General features: G+C 39.0%; 1 protein-coding gene across 1 annotated transcript; it reads right to left on the bottom strand.

Annotated features, from left to right (window-relative positions):
• Window positions 1–1,767: 1,767 nt before the first annotated feature.
• Window positions 1,768–12,963, bottom strand: AKAP4 (A-kinase anchoring protein 4). The gene is made up of 7 exons (XM_077146869.1): window positions 12,799–12,963; window positions 12,062–12,236; window positions 10,780–10,875; window positions 9,673–9,723; window positions 9,076–9,177; window positions 3,427–5,562; window positions 1,768–2,118 (listed from the first exon to the last, which is right to left on the bottom strand). Exons 3-7 carry the CDS (start codon window positions 10,873–10,875, stop codon window positions 1,963–1,965), a joined length of 2,541 nt encoding a protein of 846 aa, XP_077002984.1. The 5' UTR covers window positions 12,062–12,236; window positions 12,799–12,963; the 3' UTR covers window positions 1,768–1,962.
• Between the last annotated feature and the right edge of the window lie 446 nt (window positions 12,964–13,409).

Raw genomic sequence — 13,409 nt, 5'->3', positions numbered from 1 at the left:
GCTCTCAGCTCAGCAGAAATCCTTGTCCATTTCAACTGCTGGCATTGAGCATGGCCATATTGCTATTAGGATGCCTGGGATTGCCTCTCCATTTAGAAGGGTGAAAGGCCAGAGTCCACCCTCCTGAATAAACCCCAAGGGTTATTGAGCTTCTCCAGATCCTTGTCAAGGCCCTTTGGGGCCCAAAGCATTCCTTTCTCTGCTGGAGTCTTGTCAGTTCGCTCTGGCAAAAATCAAGTTTCCTTACCCCATACTTACCTCATCCACACAAGATTCCCTGAGAAATTATGAAAAAGAAACTAGTTTTTAGAATCCTCAAATGTCAGAATGGAAGGCCCTCAGAGACCATTTTGTCCCAACCTCCCTAATTTAACAGAACATATAACTTCCTTTGCTTGGTTTCCATGTTCCAAAGAATCCCCAAGACTGCCTCATAATAAAAATCAGGAGCAAGGCAAGAGCCAAGTTAATCAAGGAAGTAAACTACTATGAGACCCAGCTGTGTTCAGGGAGGGCTGAGTCATCAGAAATGCAGCCCAGGCCTCAGGATTTATTTATTAAGGATTTTCTTCAAGGACAAAGGGAAGGATCTGTGGTGACTCAATTCCAGAACTTTTCGTTGGGTGGGATGCAACTGGAAAAGGTTTGATTAGCTTTCATTTGGGCTGGGAAGTTTAGAAAGTTTAGAAAGTCCTCTTTTAAAGGGGCCTGCTTTCACTTCCCTGTATCTGACTGGTTCAGGTATTGTTGAGGTATAGCTTCCTCTCTCTTCTACATTTGTTAACAAGATTTACCCTGCCTGAAGCCTGTCACATCCACTTCTCCAGCTTAGCCTCTTAACCAGTGTGGGGGTAATTTTTAGTTACATTTTACAGATGAACAGGCTCAGAGTCTACATTCGCAGAGTCTTGATGACTTAAAGGCCACACAACTAGTAAGAGGTAAAGCTTTGATGTTATAATCTATTCAGATGTCACATCCTTGAAGTGCCAGGAGAACACACCAACTCTAAAGCAGACCAGCTAAAAGAGGGCCACAGGGTTGAAATCACTCTCTTTACCTTATTGCAATGAATTCTAGCATGGTGACTGATTTCTGGAAAGCATATAACAAATCTAGGAACTTAGTGCTAGTCTCAAATTTCACTTGGTAGGTCAATCCAAAGGGAAAACTGGGACTCACCTAGGTGGCTTCAAGAAATTCACCATCCTGTAACTTTAGGTTGTCAGAAAATTTTTCTTTCAGACTCGTGGAATACAAGGAAATCTCATTAATGAAATGGAACAACTTTGTAAGGAAGTATTATTCACAAATGGGAAGGATCAGGTCCTGTTATAGTTCTGGGCAGTATTTAGCTATGTGCAGTGAACACTGTGTGTGTGTGGCAAGGGGTGCAATGTACATAAGTAATATACATTTTTCAACTTGCTTTTGATCTAAGATAGTACTTCAGCACATTCTTTTAACAAAGACCAAGAACCTGTATCCTTGAAAATAGATATTATCAGGTTTATTTTGCAATTCTGGGGGAAACAAGAAAGCTACAGAGGGCAAAACTCGAAATCAACTGTGAATTGAGTTGTGAATTGAGATTATGTAGATAAAACAGATTACCTAGGGTCTTGGGTGTGGATTATATCCTGTATCCTGGGTGCTCAGTAAATAACCTAGAGGGAGATCTGGACACAAGTCCAACACTGTATTACCACTTGTGGGAATTGGACCCATTCCCCTCCCTTGCCTTAGGTCAAGAGAACAATGGCACTTTTTTTTTTAATTTTTTTATTCATGTTCTTGCCCAGTTTGTTGGACACCCTGTATTTGCACAGTGCATCCTCTCAGATGTATTGGGAAATACATTGGATAGCATGGAGTTCACTGGCCTGATGGTGGGGGTGCTGGAACTGGGATGGAACGCTGCTGGCGGGAGTAAGATGGAGAGGAGTTGACAGAGTTGTTATCTCACAGGTTAGCGAGCAGCCAGTCTAGCAGTTGCTTCCTAGCCATGTTTCCCACGGCTTCATCCAGTTGTCGTTCCTTGGCAAACTTCATGACTTCTTGAAGAAGGTCTCCTACACTGTACCCCTTTTCTGCTGCCTTGGCTGAAACCTCAGGAAGCTGTGAAGAGAGCAGAGATAACTTGAGTCACTTGGTGGGTTTTGGAGGAGGGGCCCAGATGGACAAAATGAACTATGCCATGCCCCTTCCCCACCATGGTTATAGGATTAGAGTCAAGCATGCCACAGATCCAGGACTGAGGTCCGCTCTCCCTTTTCCTTGACCTTCCCCCAGGCTTTCGGAGCTCGAAATTGAAAACAATTGTGATCATTGACTACTTTTCACCAGGTACTGCAGTTAGTCTGTGCTGATTGCTAGGTCAAGGCTAGAGGATGCCATTCCATCACCTCCCTAAAAAAGTGAGATTGAGGGTGGGGAGAATTGCCTGGTCTCAACTCCTGGACTGAAAATAATTTGACTCAGTATTTGATTTCCCTGGAATCCATCTAATGTACCAAATGCAGCTGTGGTGTGTGTGTGTGTGTATGTGTGAACTTGTACATCTTTTATATGTATGTGAGATCTGAGAAGCAGAGCCAGCACTAAGGTGAGGTAAGCAAGTATCTAGGGCATAAATAGAGTTCACAATCACTCTCAGGGCATTTGCACTGCCTTCTTAAATTTTGCATCCTAGACACCTTACTTGCTTTACCCTACTCCAGCTCTGCTAGAGAGACTGTACTATCTGTGAGAATGGTGAATAGAAGAGCCCTGGAGATAGCCGAACCAGTGGGCACTGAACCTCCCAGTTAAGGTGTGCGGAGAGCTTTAGTCTACACATGTAAAAATTAGAGAGGGAGAGAAAGAAGAGGGTCCAGTGTTTAGCTTCCTCTTTGCAGTAAAACTCAAAACAGAAAGAAAGAAGCTATTATCATTTCCTAGTTGTGGCTTGAGCTTCTTTGTGATTACCATGAGTTTGGGGGAAGAACAAAGATGAAATAATAAGAGACTTTAAATTGTTAATGGCAGACCAGAGACAAAATGGGTCCATGAAATTTCTATCACCTCAGAGAGGAGGGAGGAGCTTCCCTTTTCTTTTTGTTTCTCTCCAGTGCTTTGAGGGCCTTAAAACTCAAAGTATATGATTTAAAAACTACTCTTTAGTGTTTTACCAAAAAGTTTGTTTTTAACACTGGAAATAATCTGATCTCACAATCCTCTCCTGTTGGCAGAAATTCACAGGCCTAAGGTGTCCAGAACCACACTTAGTGGTTCATCACTTTTATGTCGCCTTATGAGGTGAAAGTAATTCATGAGACTCATGGTAAAAAATAGACTTGAAAAAAAAACTGGACCAGTGTACTCTGAGTACAATACCACCCCCATCCATTTCAACTCTTTCTTCTTGTGCCTTGTTGCATTGCTTACCTTCTCCAGTTGTCCATCATCATCTCCCATGAAGTAGAGCATGGGCACATTGAACTGGGAGGCTGCAATCCACTGCAGGACAGCCTGGAGCTGCTTCTGTAAGCTAGTTGTAGAACACTGATTATTGATGATGACTTCAGGCCCGGGAGTGTCTTGATAGTTCTGTGACACCATGGCATCATGACCACATCTGGAGCCACTGCCCTGGCAATTGGAGCTGCTTGCCAAGGCTGCTTGTTCTTCCAACTCAGTGAGGGCTGCCCCATTGTTGCTATACTTCGCCATGATAAGACACAGCTTCATCACAGATTCTACCAGCTGATCTATAAACTGCCGGTTTACTTGCTTCATCCCACTGGTGAAGTCAAGTTCTTGATTGTCCTGGCATTGTTCCTCCCCTCTGTCAGGCCTCTTGGACATAGAAGTCGCTTTGTTTGCCCTGGGTTCAGAACGCTTGTTCTCACTTTCAGAGAGATCATCACAGTTGAAGGGGCTCTCATTAAGCAGCTTCTGAATCAGCATTAGAACGATGTTTGACATATCTAGCTTCTGGGAGTCCAGCTGTTGATTTTCCTTTAGAGAGGTGGATGGTCCAGGAGCTCCACGAGATTCTAGATGTTTCATTGAAAGTGCTTTGGCACTTTGGCCACTTCCACACTTTTCATATTGGGCACTTTGAGCCATATAGCCCATGGAAGATCCAGGACTGTCTTCTTCTAATGCATCTTTACCCTTGGCCTGCTGGGTTAGATGGTACTGGATCAGCATAAGGGCAGAGACAATCAGATCCTTTGCCAGTGAATCTGTGGAAGGGCTGATCTGTTCTCTTTTCTCCTCTCTATTGGGGCATAATTTGCCAACCACTTTGCCCTGGCTTCCTTGCTTTTGGTTCCACATGTTCAGGCTTTCCTTGAGAATGTGTTCACTGACTTTCTCAGCACTGGTCAATGACTTGCACTGCTCTGGTTTCATTTTGCCTTTGTCTTTTCCCTTCATCTCAGCTTTCATGGCTGAGAATTCAAGACTCTGGTTCTTGCATTTGGGATCATGGGATCCAGCTTTCAAGGATGCATATGACAGACTCTGAGACCTAGTCTCCTTCTTCTCACCAAGAAGTGCACTGACCAGGCGCTTCAGCATGGCCTCCATGATGTCTGCAGCATTTTGTTTCCCATGGTTGAACAGATTCCTCTTGACAGCTGAGACAAAGTCTGAGTCAGTCATCAGGACCCCAGTAATATTGTGCAGGTTCTTCATGCAGGAATCAATCAAATCGGACACGATCTCCTTGGTATGCTTCAACAATACCCTCTTTAGGACCACACAGGCTGGAATTGGCTTCCCAGAGCTGTGCACTCTCAAAGTTTTCATAACAGAGACCATCATGTCAGAGGCCACCTGATTTGCATAAACCATGAGCCCTTTGCTGATAGAATCTACAAATTCTTTGCTGTCTCTCTGGCACATCTGCTTGTCTCCACTCTTGTTCTTGTTGGATAATTCACTATACAGAAAGGTTTTCCGGCCGCCTTCCTTGCACTCTTCCCCAGTGCCCCGCATTTCTGCAGAGGTGACTTCTACAGCATCATGGGCCATTTCAGAAGCGATCTTGCTCACAGCACTGCGGGGACTGTTTTTTCCTTTGTCCCCAGTGGAAGGATAGATTGAATGATGAAGGCATTTACTTCCACCTTCCAACTTCTCCTTGATTTCCTTACGGGCTATCTGGATTACCAGAGAAGATAGCCGATTGACATAGAAGGAAAGGTCATCGATATCTTCTCCATCAGGGGAGATAACTGCCCTCTGATTGCTAGGAGATTTGGCTGGAGGAGTCGAAGGACTCTGGTTGTTGTTAGTGTTTTTGACTGCTGTCATTTCTACATGTAGGCTCTGTGATGCATTGGCCACATAATCCCTGTTTAGTTGATCAGCATAGACACTGTAGCAGTTCCCAGAGGATAATTTGTGATATTCGCCTTCTATGTTTCCTACTTTATGCTTACAACTAGAGGCTGAGGGGCTCAGTGCGTGCTGGAAACCCAAGGCATACTTCTGGAGATCATTGAGAAGCCAATTGAGGACACTTATGGGATCAGAGGGAGCTTGTTTGAAAAGGCACACAGATCCCTCTGTCTAAAAAAAGAATACCCATCCATAAGAATTTGGGTAGACTACTTCTTTACCTTATTTTGTTTAGAAGATAAATCTTCTAAACTGCACAGATTAGGTTTATGTTTCTTTAGAATTTGCATGGAACATAAAATACATACCATATAACCTACCATATGTTTTCCATTCATGCACATTCAAGTGGAAGTGGCAGCAACAAAAGCTATGTATCATGCTCAGATAATTTACATTGTACACTTACCTATATTCAAGGGTTATCAATGTTTGTCAATTCATGTGAATATGGGTGCTTATCTAAAAGTCTTAAAAATGTGCGTCAATATGTCTGTTGTGTTTATGTTTAGAACATATAAGAATGCATCTATGTGAATGTGTGTGTATGTAAATACATATTGATTCATATGAGTCGATGTATATATATATATATGTCAGATTGTGTATATATTAATGTACGCGTGTTAATATATCAATTCATGTGTGAACACATCTAAGAATGTGTGTCTGTATTGTTGATGTGTGAAAATATGCTAGTATTTGTGTGTATGTACATATTATATCAGTGCACATGTATGACTGTATGTAAGCATGTATAAAAATTGTTGATGCCAATGCATGTTGAATATGTCTACTGTTTAGGCCAATATGTGCATGCTAGTGTGTATACCAGTACACGTATGTGAATGTTGAAATAAGTGTGTATGTCAGTGTGTCTCTGAATATGTAAATAAGCCATGTCAATTTGAGTACAACATCTACATATGTGTACATATAAATCCAATACTATATACTATGCAGCTATAAATGCATTTATATATGATAAAGCATGAATTTATACATTAACATACATATTACCATATTAATGAATGTGTGTGCTAAAATATGAATATATGTAAAGAGGGATTGCTTAATGACTTTGTTAATAAATTGGTTATCGGTTTATGTTATGTTATGTCAATGCCTGAGAATGTTTGTGTCATTGTTACATAACCTGGCATTTGAGTATGTGTGTTAACAAGTGAGTGGGTATGTCATTGCATTTGTGTCAATATACGTGTCAATGCATACAAATAAATATGTTATAGAGTATGTGTCATTTTGTTTTAAGTTTGTATGTGTTTATGTCATCAAGTCTGTGTATAGCCATATGTTTGCATATGTGTATATATTTATAAGTGTATATAAATATATAAATACGTGTCACTTTGTATAAATTTATATATGTGTATATTTATGCTTGTGACTGTGTATGCTTGTTTATGTTTATGTGTATATGTGCTATGTACACATCTTCTACAAAGATGGAAGTACCCTTACCCTCTTTGCCCCTTTTACTAATACCTGAGTATATATAGTCACTCTATTTTTTTATATTAGAAAAGTTATAAGTTTATAGAAAAATCATGCAGAAAATACAGAGTTCCCATTTACCACCCCAGCCTCCCCCCAGCTTTTGCTATTATTAACACTTTGTATTAGTATGGCACCTTTGTTACAAGTGATGAAAGAATATTATTATAATTGTACTATTAACTATAGCCTATAATTTACATTAGGGTTCAACTGTGTTGTATAGTTCTTTGGTTTTTAAAAAATTGTTATTTTCGCAACACATATACAACCTAAAATTTCCCCTTTTAACCATATTCAAGTATATAATTAAGTGATGTTGATTACATTCACAATGTTGTGTTACTATATCCATCATCCTTTAGGTCACTATTTTTGATCAAGGTTTGTGTATGTTAATGTATGTAAGTGTATTTTTATGCATTATGTGTATCAATGTTTATACAGATGTGTTTGTGTGTCATGTGGGCATGTCAGCACATCCATGTATGACTTTTTATATCTTTGTATATGTGTATGTAAGTCATTGTTTAAGAATAGGTCAATATATGTGTGATGTTAAGAATTACTGATTGCATATGTAGACTGGAATGATTTCTAAATGTTGTGTTAATTTCTTTTTTTTCTTTAATTAATAAAAAAAGACAATTAGGGGGAAAAGACAATTAGGAATGAACAGATGGATTTTAACTGAAAAATATAATGGTCGACATATGGTATGTATGAATTTTTTTTCTGTTTTCTTTTTATTTCTTTTTTTTGAATAGATGCAAATGTTCCAAGAAATGATCATGATGATGAATATGCAACTATATGATGGTATTGTGAATTACTGATTATATATGTAGAACAGAATGATCAAAAGTTAAGAATGTTTGCGTTTGATGTTTTTTTATTTTTTTTAAAAATTAAAAATTATTAAAAAACTGAAAAATATAATGGTCGACATTAAAAACCATAAAAAAAAGAATAGGTCAATATATATATTTGTTATGTCAATGCTTGTGTACATTTGTCACATGTAGCCAATTAGGCATGTGTCATTGCTTGAATACATTATTTTTGTTACTGTAAATAAATGTATATATAAATATGTGTCACTTTGTATAAATTTATATGTATATATTTATGCTTGTGACTGTGTATGCTTGTGTACATTTATGTGTATATGTGCTATGTACACATCTTCTACAAAGATGGAAGTACCCTTACCCTCTTTGCCCCTTTTATTGCTTCATTTCTGGAAATGTGAGGTCATAAGATCAACTTTTTGCAAATGGGCTTAAATTACAAATAAGGAGATTTGCATTGTGTGTAGGAAATACTGGCTGTTCTTTTAGAGATAAACACCAGTTATTATGTATCCCTTAAGATGCCACTTTGGCCTCCACCCTCCATTAAACCCAGATATCTATGGGTGTTTTAAATAATGCATTTTTCTTTCCTTGGGGGGACCATTCCCATCACTTCTAGGGTGCCTGGGAACAGAACTGATGTCCCTGGTTATAGCCTATGAGCCTAGGACACAGAAAAATAAGTATTTTACTTTTGCTTTAAAGCTAAAAATCCTAGGGAAGTATGGGCAATTTGTTGTATGTTCCAATACCCTCTGGTTAACAGGGCTGTAGCAGATACAATTTGGGACATTAACACAAAAGCAAAGGATTCTGTATATGATAGTGGCATGCAAGTCTAATTGCTTCTAACCTTAGGCTACCCAACAGCCTGAGTAACCACTACGGTAACAGGTGGGTATGCAAATTCTTGGTGATTATGCATTCTTTCTTTGCATATCCCTCTCTTTTCCTTGTTGGTTGCTGGGCAACGTGGGGTATATAAGTCCATCACAAGCAAAATAGGAACATCACAAAGGAACTTGGCTATAAGACCACATCTCTGTTAGGATAAGAATAGTAATACTCTGTCTGGTGTAAGGTGCCCAGGAATCAAGAGAAGGCATTCTGAATCTCTGTGATTAGACCCATTATTAGATATCTGGGTACTGAATCTACTGTTGCCCTGGACTTAGACATGTGTTCACTAGAATGCCATAGTGTTCATATTTATGGGTCTGTTTGACAACAGTCCTGTTACCATTTCTGAACCAGAGTCATCAGACTCAGCATTGGGGTCTGGGGAAGGGGGTGGAATTTTAGAGGCTAAGTATACCTTAGATTGGTCTTGCTTCTCGGTGTCCTTGATCACAATAATCTCTTTTTCTTCCAGATTCTCCAGGTTTAAGTCACCTTCTGAGCTGGAACCAGCAGCATCCTATGGGAATTAAGGGGCAAGATTCTTATAGACATTTGCTTTTTGAGATTTCTACAAGCTGTCCCCCCTACCCTACCATTTCAAAACACAAATGTGATGTCTCCTATTATCCTTTTTATTTCTGCTATGATAGTCTTTGAAGAATAAGACAAAGTTTCTTCCACAAATTACCATTTCCTTCATAAAGCCATTAGTCTCAAGAATCATTTTTCATTAATCACAAACCTTTGGACAGATGTTTTATTCACTTTCGTGGCATACTATCTTCCAACACAAGCAGATACTAAAATGGCTTCTTCAATGAGACTTAGTATTAAGAATAACAGTACATTCTGAACCAGGATTCCTAGTTTCATGAGACTGATCGCTTTCCAGCTGAGTACCCTCCACCTTTCCACCCTCTTCCACAACCTTTCCCTCCTTCATGCTATCAATGATAACCCTCTCAACAGTCACCCACCTGTTCCAACTGTGAGTGGAGGAGAGGATACTCACCTCGGAATCTTTATCTTCCACGTTCAGGGTGGACACATCGACAAAACATATCTGCATTAAATTAGGGGAGGGTGAATTTAGACAAACTAGAGAAAAGGCCCTCATTTCTCTTTCTAGGGAATAATAGCACCTACCTCATAGGGTTCTTATGAGGATTAACTGAGAGAGTTCATGTAAACTTTCTAGCAGAGTGCCTGGCACATTGAACCACTCAATAAATATTAGTCATTACTATTATTATTAATAGCCAGACAAAATCTTAGCATAACTATATTTTCTAAATGAGAATACCTACCAGTAGGAGAGAAACCCAAAGTATACTATGCCCATTTTATAGTGGGGAAAAGAAAGAAGTGATTTGCCCAGTTGACAATAAACTCATAGGTGGAGCTTTGTTCAGAACAGTTACACTGGTTCCTAATTTAGGCATTTCCCTACTATACTAGTGCTTCTCCAAATGTGGTATTTTTAACTACTTATGATGTAGAAGATTTTAGTTGGTACGTGGATAAACATTTCTGTGTTTAATAGTTGTATTTTTGTATTGTGCATTAGGAAAAATATATACTAAAATATCAAACCTGTGATAGTATGGATAATATTACTTAGGGTGATGGTAAATTTTTTAATGTAAGGCAGTTTAAAATGGTTGCAAAAATACATATTAAGTAACTAATAATATGGGTTGTATTTGAACATGATAAAAAGTGTGAAGTATTATGCAAATGATTTGAAGTTTGGGAAACAAAATATGAAGCATTAATACTCTCCTGAGAGGTCCCACTTTACTGCAACATATTGGTAGCTAGGTGACATTATTATATCCTAGGTGTTAGGTAATAGGGGCTAGTAACTAGGCAATCACTGCTCTTACCCCTCTCAGGCTCCCTCCTATCCTTCCCTCCCTACTTCCTTATCCTGCCCCTCACTTGATTTGTACCCATGTGATATCTAAGAATGCTGGTTCCCAACAGACCTAATTGATTTTGGTTGCTTAGAGAAGTCTCAACATCAGCTTCCTTTAGTCCATCCTGGGGTCCAGGATGTCTATAGGGACACATATGCCAATTCTTTCCACTCCAGGTAGGGCTAGATTTTTTATCTTACCACTTTACGGTCATGATCTTGCTGTCCTGTTGGGCTGTAGAGATCTACCTTGCATACGCCCCTGCGGCTGTGTAACCAGTCAATTTCATCAGACATCTGGAAAGAGAAAGAAAAGTTTAAGAGGCTTATACATGTTTTAAGAAACTAAGTCATTATGGATAAGTATTTCTGGAGGTTTTCCTGAAACCTGTCTCTGTGATTCATATAGGTTTAGGCTAGGAATTAATGCTTGGGGACAGGAGGAAGGACATGTTTGAACTTTGGCAAGTGATGCTCAGGCCCATTATCTTTTAGCAAAATCCATAGTTTAATTTAGATTTCCCACATCAAGTATTTGGAACCATGGGGATATACTGACTTGGGAGAACATCAGGAAAATGGCAGGCTGGGAAGCAAATGTAAAAGGAGGTGAGCAACCAGATAGCTTCTGACATCAGAAATCCCTCTCCCAGCCAGCCAATGGCAATAGACAAACAATAGACAATCTCTCCAGGGTCAGCTCTCTTTCCATTCAACCATCCTCCCTGTCCAGCTTTCCAATGAGGTCTAGAGACTGTGGGGATTAAATTTAGCAATTCACTTCTACCCAACTCTTACTACTAAATCTTTTCATTTGTTTCTACTTTTCTCTACTCATTCTTGAGTACCTTCAAAGAACCAAGCTCACGCCATCCCCTCTAATTCGAGCTAACCCCAATTCAACCAGATTCTCTCTAATTACATTAAAGAAAGTGAAATTATTTAAATACCTGTAACATCTATCATTTAAGACCATTGGAAAAGACTAAAATCAATACCAGTGGTGTAAATAACTAGTCAACCTTTAAAAAAAAAACAACTTATAAGATTTCAACATATGAAACAAGTTGCAAACACTTAGTCTAACAACCATAAATAAAACCAAGAAACAAGTGTCTGAAAGAAGACCAGGTTCTGATCTCATATAATCATACTTAATTTTATTTAGAAAGAAAAATAATCTCTGCCAACTTCCTTCAATAACCTGCATGTCTCTTTTCCTCCCTCCCACTGACATGGTAACATTACATTCCCACCTTTTACCATCCCTGCCATTCCTCAAGATCTTTTTGGGTTCTCCCTTTAGGGAATCTCTACAAATTCTTGAAAAAGCTGTAGGAAAAGATGCCCTTAGAAGACAGAGTCTCTTTTTTTAAAAGCTACAGAGCATTAGCTTAGAAAAAAGAGGGAGACACAGAGATTCATCATATGATTTTGATACATCCTAAAGAACTGTAGAAAACAAAATCGATGAATTCGTTACCTTGATAATGAAGTTCTTTCAGACTTTTGGCTGAAAATGTGCCACACAGAAGGGAGATGTGCCCCTTTAGATGGAACCGGGCAGTGCTAAGTTCTTGGGCACCTGCGGGTGGCTGCCACTCCCGTCAGCTGTTTAGATGTGACTGGTGGGCCAGGCTTTAAAGCTGTCTCTGACCCTGGGGTGTGACAGCAGAGTTTGTTGAGTCACAATGCATAGGCATCAGCATAGGCATGACACTTTGGTACACTCAGTAGCATTTTCACATTAAAAGTATGTTAGAAATTTCTGTTGTAAGAAAAACCTTTCTTGTTTGTTATCTCTAGGAAAGCACACATGTATCTTTCACATTTTCTCCAGCTTATAACCCCTTGATATCGCCTTTCCCTTTTCTCTTTCTGCTAGATATCAAGAATCCAATTATATTAGACCCCAATTTGGTGGGGTCTATGTTTTTCACATACAGAATTACCAACCATCTTTGTAAACAAAACAGTGTTAATTTTCATACCTTAGCTTATTTCTTGTTGGGTTTCTCACTAGAAAATCAGAATTATGTGCAAGAGATCTTTGGGTTTATGTAGAAACAAAGAAATGTTGCTCAAAACCCTTTCTGGATAGCTCAAATAAAATTAAAATACAGAGTTGGGGCCTCTTTAGTAGCTTCTGTAATTTAACCTTACCATCTAGACCCTCTCTCCACCTTAAGTAGTCAAAAAGAAGTCAGAGGATGCTCCTACCTTTGTAGTATTAGGACCTTTGATGTTACAGATGTTATGGTCAGTTTGGATGCTGTGATGACCCTGCCAGTCTGACCTGAGATGTTGGTTCTTTCTTCAACCCTCCATACTCTCCTAAAGCCTCAACCACCAGCTGGTATGAGAACTTCTACTTCATGACATTGCTGTTTCTATAGAAAACAGTGACAACATAAAGCTTGGGACTCTGTTCTTAGGATTCTGGGGGCTCTAAATCATCCAACAAGCTTGGATCATCATCATAAAATGTAATTAGCCCAGAGAGAGATTGAACTAGTTAGGACAGGTTGAGCCTTATATAGAAGCTATATAGGACTTAAGTCCCAGTTATTCTTTTCCATTCTAACAGTGCTGGGTTGTTGATTATAGTATTTTTTTAGAGGATTATCCATTACACTTTAAGATGCCTTCAGTTTAGTTACAGCTTTGAAACATTAATCCACAGCCAAATGGCTCTCATTGTGCCCAAGTCTTACCTTGTCTTCTCCTTTTCCTTTCTTGACTTGTCTACACTTTAACCTCATGCATGTGAATAAATACATCTGCATTAAAATCAATTCAGATAATCTTCAAAAAATATAGTTTTATATTCT

The sequence above is a fragment of the Tamandua tetradactyla genome, chromosome X (genome assembly GCF_023851605.1).
Source record: "Tamandua tetradactyla isolate mTamTet1 chromosome X, mTamTet1.pri, whole genome shotgun sequence".
NCBI classification, from domain to species: Eukaryota; Metazoa; Chordata; class Mammalia; order Pilosa; family Myrmecophagidae; genus Tamandua; species Tamandua tetradactyla.
Note: the sequence above shows the minus strand (reverse complement) of the source record. Positions and strands in the feature narration are given on the sequence as shown.

Excerpts from the sequence above, each read along its gene's own strand:
- AKAP4 (XM_077146869.1), bottom strand. The coding sequence starts at position 10,875 with ATGTCTGATGAAATTGACTGGTTACACAGCCGCAGGGGCGTATGCAAG. Across the intron at positions 9,178-9,672 it reads TGGAAGATAAAGATTCCGAG|GATGCTGCTGGTTCCAGCTC; the intron begins GTGAGTATCCTC and ends TAATTCCCATAG. Across the intron at positions 2,119-3,426 it reads ATGATGGACAACTGGAGAAG|CTTCCTGAGGTTTCAGCCAA; the intron begins GTAAGCAATGCA and ends CTCTCTTCACAG.